The sequence below is a fragment of the Erythrolamprus reginae genome, chromosome 10 (genome assembly GCF_031021105.1).
Source record: "Erythrolamprus reginae isolate rEryReg1 chromosome 10, rEryReg1.hap1, whole genome shotgun sequence".
Classification (NCBI taxonomy): Eukaryota; Metazoa; Chordata; class Lepidosauria; order Squamata; family Dipsadidae; genus Erythrolamprus; species Erythrolamprus reginae.
This window is the reverse complement of record NC_091959.1, coordinates 47625177-47635784: the sequence shown is the minus strand read 5'-3', so window position 1 is coordinate 47635784 and position 10608 is coordinate 47625177. Positions and strand designations below refer to the sequence as shown.

The window sequence follows — 10608 nt, the reverse complement described above, 5'->3', positions numbered from 1 at the left end:
TATATCTAAGAAAGAATATAAAAGAAGATATAGGAATAGAACATATCAATGAAAGAATAGAAGAAGAGATATAGGAATAGGAGAAAGGTATGGGAGATATAGGAGAGCAATAGGACAGGGGACGGAAGGCACTCTAGGGCACTTGTACTCACCCCTTACTGACCTCTTAGGAATCCGGAGAGGTCAACCGTAGATAATCTAAGGGTAAAGTTTATCCTACATCAATTTAAATAGCATTTCCAGTGTCGGAGCATTCACAACTTCTGGAGGCAGGCAGTTCCACGGATTCATTGTTCTGACTGTCAGGAAATTTCTCCTTAGTTCTAACTTACTTCTCTCCTTGTTTAGTTTCCACCCATTGCTTCTTGTTCTACCCTTAAAGGGAAAGGGAAAGACTCCGTCTTCTGGATATTTCCTTCTATATACACAGAGAGCATCTGCACCAATGACAAATTTCTTGGGTGTCCAAACACACTTGGCCAATAAAGAATTCTATTCTATTCTATTCATTCCAATATTCTATTCTATTCCTTATTATTCCATTATATTCTATTAATTTAATTTAATTTATTAGACTTGTATGCCGCCCCTCTCCGCAGACTCGGGGCGGCTCACCACAAAATATTGATAGTGAAGCAAATCTAATATTAAAAACATTCTAAAACCAACATTGGAACCATACAACTCAATCTTGCCATGGGTAAACGGAATAAGCCTGCAGGGTATCTCAGTTCCTCCATGCCTGGCGGCATAAGTGGGTCTTTAAGGGCCACCACAGAGAAGGCTCTTCCACAGAGAAGGCTCTTCCCCTGAGGCCCATCACGGGGACTATTCCTATTCTATTCTATTCCTTCTTATTCGATTCTATTCATTCCAATATTCTATTCTATTCCTTATTATTCTATTCTATTCATTCTTATTCTATTCATTCCAGTCCAGCCTCTTCTTGAAAAGCTTCCTGTGATGACGCTCCCACCGCTACAGTTTCCATCCTCGCTGCCTCTTTAGCTGGGGATGATGGGAACTCACCGGGATTTCACAGTTTTGCATTCGCCTCGAGGGCGGAGCCAAAACCTCCCGCCAAAGATGCTTCTGCCGCCAGAGGGCGCCGGCGAGGACTCTTTACTCGCCCATCGAAGCCTTCTTTTCTCCAATGGCCGATTCGCCACATTTCTGGCCTTTATAACCAGGGAGGGCTTTGCTTTTTCTTTTTTCTTTTGAAAAAGATCCTGAATTTAAAAGCAACCTTGTCGGGGGGGCGGGGGGAAGAAATCCCTCTCGTATTGAAATGTTGGTCTTTCTTCCTTGACGAATCTGCCGAGGCGGAAACGAAATTAGACCACTCTTCCAGGGTTCTGCCATAGGAAAGCAAGTGAGTGGATTTTGTTCCTGCAAAGTTATAATTTGGGGGAGGGTCGTTGGGGGGGCACATTGGGGGGCGGGAGGAAGGGGAGGCATGGACTGGAGGGGCAGGGGGTGCAAGCCTTGACTGGGGAGGGCAGGGGGGCTCCTGCAAGATGCATGCAAGGCAGGAAACGGGGGTTGCCAACTGACCAGGTTGCCAACGTGCCAGGGAAACAATAGCCCAGGATCCTGGGGTCTCAAGAATAACCTGTGAATCGCCCATAAAGGGGAATGTTTCCTGGTCAGGGTTGAATTGTGGGGGGCCTTGAATGCTCCCTGAGGTTGGTGGGGCTCTTGTAGACGTTTCGTGACCCAACTAGGCAACAGCATCAGTGCCAAAGGGAGTGGGGTTTGCAAAGAAGGAGGGAGGGAGGAAGGAAGGAAGGAATATTGGAGGGAGGGAGGGAGGAAAGAAGATGGGAGGGAGGGAGGAAAGAAGGAAGGAAGATGAGAGGGAGGAAGGGAGGAAGGAAGATGAGAGGGAGGGAGGAAGGAAGGAAGATGGGAGGGAGGAAGGGAGGAATTAAGGAAGATGAGAAGGAGGGAGGAAGGGAGGAAAGAAGGAAGGAAGATGAGAGGGAGGAAGGGAGGAAGGAAGGAAGATGAGAGGGAGGGAGGAAGGAAGGAAGATGGGAGGGAGGGAGGAAGGAAGATGAAAAGGAGGGAGGAAGGAAGATGAGAAGGAGGGAGGAAGGAAGGAAGATGAGAGGGAGGAAGGAAGGAAGATGAGAGGGAGGGAGGGAGGGAGGAAGGAAGATTGGAGGGAGGAAGGAAGGAAGGAAGATGAGAGGGAGGGAGGAAGATGGGAGGGAGGGAGGAAGATGGGAGCGAGGGAGGAAGATGGGAGCGAGGGAGGAAGATGGGAGCGAGGAAGGAAGGAAGGAAGATGGGAGGGAGGGAAGAAGGAGGGAAGGAAGGAACATGAGAGGGAGGGAGGAAAGAAGATGGGAGGGAGGAGGGAAGGAAGGAAGATTGGAGGGAGGAAGGAATGAATGAATGAAGGAAGGAAGGAAGGAAGGAAGGAAGGAAGGAAGGAAGGGCTTGCAAAGGAGCCTTTTGGTGGCACTTAAGGAGGCTTTGGCAGCCCAGAGCGAACAAAGCATTTTCCTTTCTGGGCGCTTGGAGAGGGAATAAACCTCTGCCGGCGCCCAGAGAAAAGAAACACTCCCTTCGCTCTGAGCAGCGACTGAAATTGCTTCTACTTACAAACTTTTCTACTTAAGAACCTGATCACGGAACGAATTAAGTCCTTAAGTAGAAGTTCCACTGTATATTGCTAGTCCATGTGTGATAGGCGGTACGCTAAATAAATAAGGGACGCGCATAAGTGCACTAGTGTGCCTTCCGTCCCCTGTCCTATTGTCTCTCCTATATTTTATATACCTTTTCTCCCATCCATATATCCTTCCTCTACTCTTCATTGATGTATTCTATTCTCATATCTCTTCTTCTATCCCTTCCCTAATATTTACTACTACTGTACACGTTTTTATTCTCCTTAACTTTCAATTTGTATTGGACAAAATTAAATAAATAAAAATAAATAAATAATACATTTCCTTCCAGTTATGAACGAGTGGGTGCCCATTGCTAAAGAGTACAACCCCCTTAAAGCTGGGAGCATCGACGGCACCGATGAAGAACCTCACGACCGGGCCGTTTGGAGGGCTATGTCGGCCCGCTACGTCCCCAACAAAGAGGTTTCCGGGGACTCCCACCTGACCCTCTTCGTAGCCCGCCTGAACCTGCAAACCACGGAAGAAAAATTAAAAGAGGTTTTCTCCCGCTACGGAGACATTCGGAAAATCCGCTTAGTTCGCGATCTGGTGACGGGTTTCTCCAAAGGCTACGCTTTCATCGAGTATAAAGAGGAACGGGCGCTCCTGAAAGCCCACCGCGACGCCAACAAGCTGGTCGTCGACCAGCGGGAGGTCTTCGTCGACTTCGAGCTCGAAAGGACCCTCAAAGGGTGGATTCCACGCCGGCTGGGTGGCGGCTTTGGCGGGAAGAAGGAATCGGGCCAGCTGCGGTTCGGAGGCCGAGACCGGCCCTTCAGGAAGCCCATCAACTTGCCCGCCATGAAAAATGAGTTTTACGGCGAGGGGAAGAGAGAGTGGGGTCGGTCGCGCGGAGGGTCGAGAGACTGGAAAGGCGGGGAGCGAGATTACGAGAGGAGCAGGGAGTCCCGGCGATCGGACCGGGAACGGTCGTGGGGCTACGGCAAGAGCGAACGGGAGTCGGAACACCAGAGCAGGGAAGACCGAGGCAGAGCCGCCGAAGGGAGGGAGCGGGAAAGGAGAGACCGGAATCGCGAGTCCAAGGACAGCAAGGGTTATACATAGAAAAGCTGTATTGATGTACGTATGTATAGCGAGTCTTCGGAGAGGGGCGGCATACAAATCTAATAAATTATTATTAAGTAAATTATTATTTTATTTTGCTTTCCTTTTTCTTTCTCCTCTTTTCTTTCTTTTTTCTTTTCCACTCTTTCTTTCTCTCTTTCTCAAAGCGTTTTTCCTCCTTTCTTTTTTATTTAACTAAGATATTACCGTATTTTTCAGAGTATAAGACCCACCTTATTTTTTGGGGAGCAAAATATGGGAAAGATCTGCCTACCATGTATTCATCTGGCTAGCATCCTTAGTCTGGTCAGCTCCAGCACATTATTTTATCCCCTGGAGAGGGCTTTTTTAAAAAAAAAAAAATACTTATTTGGAGAGAATAGAAACATAGAAGATTGACGGCAGAAAAAGACCTCCTGGTCCATCTAGTCTGCCCTTATACTCTTTCCTGTATTTTATCTTAGGATGGATCTATGTTTATCCCAGGCATGTTTAAATTCAGTTACTGTGGATTTACCAACCACGTCTGCTGGAAGTTTGTTCCAAGGATCTACTACTCTTTCAGTCAAATAATATTTTCTCACGTTGCTTTTGATCTTTCCCCCAACTAACTTCAGATTGTGCCCCCTTGTTCTTGTGTTCACTTTCCTATTAAAAACACTTCCCTCCTGGACCTTATTTAACCCTTTGACATATTTAAATGTTTCGATCATGTCCCTCCTTTTCCTTCTGTCCTCCAGACTCTACAGATTCAGTTCATGAAGTCTTTCCTGATACGTTTTATGCTTAAGACCTTCCACCATTCTTGGACCCGTTCAATTTTGAATAACAATGAAAGAGCTTGCAAGCTGCTAAGAGCTGGGAACATCACTAGCATCTGGTTAGGGCTGGAAAGAAACATTCTGAGTAAGTAAAGCAATGGAAAAAAACCCTGCACAGACTTAGGGCTTGGAAAACATTCTTTGCAGAGAGTAACAATGAAAGAGCTTGCAAGCCGGTAAGAGCTGGGAACATTGTTAGCACCTGGTTAGGGCTGGAAAGAAACTTATCCAGAGCAAGTTAGAACAATGAAAAAAGCCCTGCAAAGACTTAGGGCTTGGAAAACGTTCTTTGCAAAGAGTAACAATGAAAGAACCTGCAAGATAAGAGCTGGGGAGATCATTAGCAACTAGTTAGGGCTGGGGGAAAAAGCTTCAAAAAAGTTCCAAAGTAGAAGACAAATTTTCAGCCTCTTTTAGGGAGGAAAAGGGTGCCTCTTATACTCCAAAATATGGTGATTATCTATTGTTGTGGTTAGCTCTGGCCCTGCTCCTGCCCCAAGGACTGTGGATGTGGGGGAGACATCCACATGCTGCAGGCCTGTTTTGCCCCCCCCCGGTGGAATCTGCTGATGAAGGCTCCTCTGACCAAGAAGACATGAGTGACAAGGAGGAGGAGAGTGGGGCAGACAGCTCAGAAGGAGATCAATTCTCTAGCTCCTCCTTGGATTCGGAACAAGAGTTAATGATACAGCCACGCATGCGGAGAGCGATGCATAGGCAGCAACAACTGAGAGATTATTATCAAAGAAAATGAGGCCACCTGTGGTTGGGTGGGGCTGTGGTCATTAGTGAGGCTGCTATAAAGAGCAGCCTGTAGGTTTGGCCATTGTGGAGGATTATCTGATCGTTGTGTTTCGTGACTGCTTTACTGACTTTGACCTTTTGTGTGCTGATTTTTTCCCCGCTTTGAAACTAAACCAGAGCAAAGTGTGTTTCACTTTGTGAAAGAAGAAGGACTGTGAATTGCCTCACAGCTGCAAGCTAAGTATCTCAGAACTGATAAGGGACTTGTACACATTACCAGCTTGTTTGGAGACGAGGGCTCTTTGCTATACCAAAAGAGGGCTTGGTTTAAGTGAATTTTCATTATAAAGAACATTGTTTTGAATTTCCAAACGTGTGTGTATCTGAAATTTGTACCTGTGAATTTTTGGGAGGAGTCTACCAGAGAGCCCGACAGAACAATCTATTATGAAAGAGGTTTAATGCAAAAGCCACAGCCAAGACAAATTTCTTGTGTGTCCAATCACTTGACCAATAAAATCATTCTATCTATTCTATATTTGTATTCGTTCCCATGTTCCACATCTTCAAACTACCTCTCTGTGGTTTTGCATGATTGCAGTTCACCCTGGCTGTCAAAAACGTGGTGATTTTAGAGACTTATGGACTTCAACTCCCAAAATTGTGGGAATAATTCTATCTATTCTATATTTGTATTCGTTTCCATGTTCCTCATCTTCAAACTACTTTTCTATGGTCTGTTTATGCAAACATATATTATTATTTATTAGATTTGTATGCCGCCTCTCTTATATATATATATATATTATAAAATTATATATTTTGTTGTCGTTTTTTCTTTAATAAAATTATTATTATTATTTTAAAAAGGACAGCAAAGGATGAGGGCCGTTGTCAACGGGACCTTCCCTTCAAATGTCGCTCAGTTGAAGGAGATTGTCGGAAGAGAAGGCCTCCCAGCCGAACCAAGGTGGGTTGTTATCTGGAATCGGCACAGAACGACAACTTCGCAGCTGGGGAAGAGTCGACGTTGTACCAAAGTTGGCCCCCGCTTGACAATCATGCCCGTGTCTTATTCCAGGATCGGATGACCGATCAATCGATCCAAAGTCCCCAACGTTAATATTACTGCCTTTTATCTGCAGTGCAAAAAACTGGAGAGAGCTGGTTTAAGGACTCCCGCATTCTTTTGTTCTTGAAAAGTTCTGGATTCAAATAACGCCTTGATTCCACCTGTAGAAACCTTCCTAAAAACAGAAGGGCAGCTACTACCCTAAAAAGTGTGGTAGGATTGAATTGTCTCGATGGGAGAGAAATATAGAAGATTGACAGCAGAAAAAGACCTCATGGTCCATCTCGTCTGCCCTTATACTCTTTCCTGTATTTTATCTCAGGATGGATATATGCTTATCCCAGGCATGTTTACATTCAATTACTGTGGATTGATCAACCACGTCAGCTAGGAAATTTGTCCCAAGGATCTACTACTCTTTCAGTAAAATAATATTTTCTCATTTGAGGGACACGGACCAAAAGACCGTTTAATGCAGAGGTCTTCAAACTTGGCAATTTTAAGACTTGTGGACTTCAACTCCCAGAATTCTCCAGCCAGTATAGCTGGCTAGAGAATTCTGGGAGTTGAAGTCCACAAGTCTTAAACTTGCCAAGTTTGGGGCCCCCTGGTTTAATTTTTTTTTTTTAATAAACTTTATTGATTTTCTTAAAATTGACAAACATACAAACAAACACACATTGGTTTAATGAGTCAGTGAAAACACCAGAGGCCTCTTGTTAAATTCAGAAATAAGTTTATTTAGCATATTAAAAAAGAGTTCTACAGTTTGATTCTCTCGACTAATCCCAGCCAAAAGTCTTCTTTATTGCCTTCAACTACCTTAACAACCCTGAATAAAAATTACGCATGCTCTTTGCATATTCTGTGGTTTTTGCATGATTGCCGTTTACCGTTGGCCGTCAAAAAACTTGGTGACTTTGGAGACTTTACGGACTTCGACTCACAGAATTGTGGGAATTCTGGGAATTGAAGTCCAGAAGTCTCGAAAAAGTTGCCCAGGTTTCGACACTCCTCTCCTAAACCTTCCCAGATAATTGTGTTAAGAGAATACAGAGGGTCGGGATATTGAGTAAAAGGGTTAACCCGTCAAATGTGCAAAGCAACTGAAATTTATAAAGGGCTTCTTGGAAGTGTCCTGAGCATTTCCTGGGGAATTTTGTGAGTTGCAAATCCACACCTTTTAAAGTGGCAAAAAAACCAACCCAACGCTTTTTTCTTCTTCTGAGGTTTTGGGGAATAAGCCCACTTTCATTCCCCGTCCCCTGGCAACCCTCAAATGTTTATACAGTGATACCTTGTCTTACAAACTTAATTGGTTCTGGGATGAGGTTCTTAAGGTGAAAAGTTTGTAAGACGAAACAACGTTTCCCATAGGAATCAATGGAAAAGCGATTCATGCGTGCAAGCCCAAAATTCACCCCTTTTGCCAGCCGAAGCGCCCGTTTTTGCGCTGCTGGGATTCCCCTGGGGCTCCCCTCCATGGGAAACCCCACCTCCGGACTTCCGTTGCCAGCAAAGCACCCGTTTTTGCGCTGCTGGGATTCCCCTGCAGCATCACAAAAACACGGAAGTCCGGAGGTGGGGTTTCCCATGGAGGGGAGCGTCAGGCGAATCCCAGCAGCGCAAAAACGGGGCATCTCAGCGGCAGCGGTGGGTTTGTAAGGTGAAAATAGTTTGTAAGAAGAGGCAAAAAAATCTTAAACCCCAGGTTTGTATCTCGAAAAGTTTGCATGACGAGGCGTTTGTAAGATGAGGTATCACTATTTCTAATTCCAGCCGCTAAAGCAATCGTACGCCATGCACCCAATTGAGACCCATTTAATTATTTTCAAGGCAGCTTTGATCTCCATCCAGAAAGAGGGGAATCTGGTTGAGGGGCGGCTGGCCGTCTGTTTCCAAAACCTTGTCAAACTGAAGTCGGCACGTTGGAGTGAAGCAACCGCCTTCACACAGAAGCGGCAGGGGAAGAAAAAAAAAATTTCGCTGCTACAAGGTTGGTAAAAACCGTAATTAAGAAATAAAAGGATTAGCCTAGATTTGAGCTGTTCAGCCGCCATTTCTGTGTCAAGAGAATTCAGAGCAAAAAAAACCCCAAAACCAAGGCACCAATTCTCTGGACGTGACACTGCAGGCACTATAAATAAGCCACAATATATATATATGTGTCCTCCTCAATCCATATTGAAAGAGAGCCTCCCACTCCAGAACGGTCCCAAAAGACTTCGGCAAAACTCCAGATGTGGAACAGGACGTTTAAGTTGGAGGAAGCAGGGAGGGAAAAAGGAACAAAATAATAATATATTTTTAAAAATGCCCTTTAAATAGAGTGCTTGGAGCAACGGTTGTCAGTCCTTAAGCATAACATTTCTCTAGGAATGGCCCAGATGCTATTTTTTAAAAATTATTGGGAAGGGGGGAACGGAGAAAAGGAAGCATTGGTGATGTGACCTTCGCCCACAAGTCAGTCAAAACGACGGCCGATTTGCGATGCCGGGCTGCAAGGAATCGCCGCCATTTGGTTCCCAAATCCAGACTAGGATTCCATTGCAGGACAAATCTGGTGTGCCAATTCTGGTTTAATGCATCTTTTTTACACACACCCCACTCTGAACTGACCACAACGTGAGACCTGGAAGACGGGTGGGGAAAAATTGATGCCGTTCACCAAACGGCGCTTGTGTGTTTCTGCGATCGGCGCCTGGGTACGAGGGAGAGTTCTGGGTTCGGGTCACAGGTGCTGCAGAGCTTCTAAACCTTGTTCGGTGTAGACGTCGTCTTTGTTCCGGTCAGCCCACTCGCCGAAGGAGCCGTGGAAGGAGGTGTTTCGCTGGGTCGCTTGGAGGCGTCTCTTGTCGCGGGAGAAGAAGCTAAATCTGGCAGAAAACGAGAAGGCAACATGAGGGTTAGAAACTTGAAGAATTCTGGGAGTTGAAGTTCAGACATCTTAAGTTTGCTTTCCTAACGGGAATTCTGGGAATTGAACTTCAAATATCCTAAGTTTGCTTTTCTAACTGGGGAATTCTGGGAATTGAAGTTCAGACATCCTAAGTTTGCTTTTCCAACTGGGGAATTGTGGGAATTGAAGTTCAGACATCTTAAGTTTGCTTTTCTAACTGGGGAATTCTGGGAATTGAAGTTCAGACATCCTAAGTTTGCTTTCCCAGCTGGGGAATTCTGGGTGTTGAAGTTCAGACATCTTAAGTTTGCTTTCCCAACTAGGGAATTCTGGGAGTTGAAGTCCAGACATCTTAAGGTTGCTTTTCTAACTGGGGAATTCTGGGAGTTGAAGTCCACACATCTTAAAAGTTCCCCAAGTTGAGATAAAATGGCTGACAGAGAAGAAAGCATAGATTAATGTTTATTATCTTAAATACCCTAATAACCGAAGTGTTTCTCCAGATGATAGAGAGACAGAGAAATCGGTCGGTGTTTTTCCAATGTTTTCAATTATCGAAAAGTTACCCTATAATTAACGAACGACGTGATCTAAACCCCTTTGAGTCCTCCAACGCAGCCAAACGCGACTCCTGCTTGTTTAACGAGGCTGCTTGGAAGGGCAAAACCGTCTCAATGCATCAGCTCAATTGGTAGCGCATAAACGCCTCCTGTCTGCTGCTAATTCGGGAACGCCATTAAGGCTAAAAACAGAGCCACCGTCTGTGAGTAGGCGGGATTGAAAAGCAGCATTAATCCACGGGAACCATTAATAGGCTGGGGTATTAGAGGAGCTGGTTTAAATGACAAGCGCACGGATTCTTGGGTCATGGGCCAAGCATCCTGGGATGTCGCAGAAGGGTTAAAAGGCATTTTAAATATCAATTTATATAGACATTCAAACTGCTGAGAAAGGGAGGGAGGGAGGAAGGGAAAGAAAGAAAGAAAGAATGAAAGAAAGAAAGAAAGAAAGAAAATAACTTTTTTCATGGAGAAGCCCAATCACATAATATCAAAAAGAGTGGAAAGCCCTTATATGGGTTAGAAGGAAGGAAGGGAGGGAAGGGGGAAGGAAGGAGGGAGGGAGGGAAGGAAGGAGGAAAAGAAAGAAAGAAACAAAGAAAGAAAATAACTTTTTTCATGGAGAAGCCCAATCAGATAATATCAAAGAGACTCGGAAAACCCTTATATGGGTTGGAAGGAAGAAGGTAGGAGAAAAAGAAAGAAAGAAAAAAGAAAGGAAGGACAGAAAGAAAGAAAAAGAAAAGGAAGGAAGGAAATAATTTTT

The 10608-nt window shown here is 44.8% G+C and overlaps 2 protein-coding genes across 3 annotated transcripts in view; one reads left to right on the top strand and one right to left on the bottom strand.

Annotated features, from left to right (window-relative positions):
• Positions 1-1256: 1256 nt before the first annotated feature.
• On the top strand, positions 1257-7246 carry SNRNP35 (small nuclear ribonucleoprotein U11/U12 subunit 35). 2 transcript variants are annotated; one of them, XM_070763073.1, is made up of 3 exons: positions 1257-1372; positions 2971-3761; positions 6182-7246. In XM_070763073.1, exon 2 carries the CDS (start codon positions 2973-2975, stop codon positions 3744-3746), a length of 774 nt encoding a protein of 257 aa, XP_070619174.1. In that variant the 5' UTR covers positions 1257-1372; positions 2971-2972; the 3' UTR covers positions 3747-3761; positions 6182-7246. The 2 variants fall into 2 exon arrangements, with proteins under 2 accessions (XP_070619174.1, XP_070619175.1); XM_070763074.1 differs by having other exon boundaries at positions 1285-1372; positions 6187-6755.
• The window catches only part of RILPL1 (Rab interacting lysosomal protein like 1), a 32067-nt gene continuing 28558 nt past the window's right edge, over positions 7100-10608 (bottom strand). Inside the window, 2 exon segments of the mRNA XM_070763072.1 lie at positions 7100-7836; positions 8030-9259. Of these exon segments, the coding sequence (XP_070619173.1) occupies positions 9115-9259 (145 nt within the window). The 3' untranslated portion in view covers positions 7100-7836; positions 8030-9114.

What these genes read in the sequence shown, in the direction of transcription:
- SNRNP35 (XM_070763073.1), top strand. Translation starts at nt 2,973, where the DNA reads ATGAACGAGTGGGTGCCCATTGCTAAAGAGTACAACCCCCTTAAAGCT.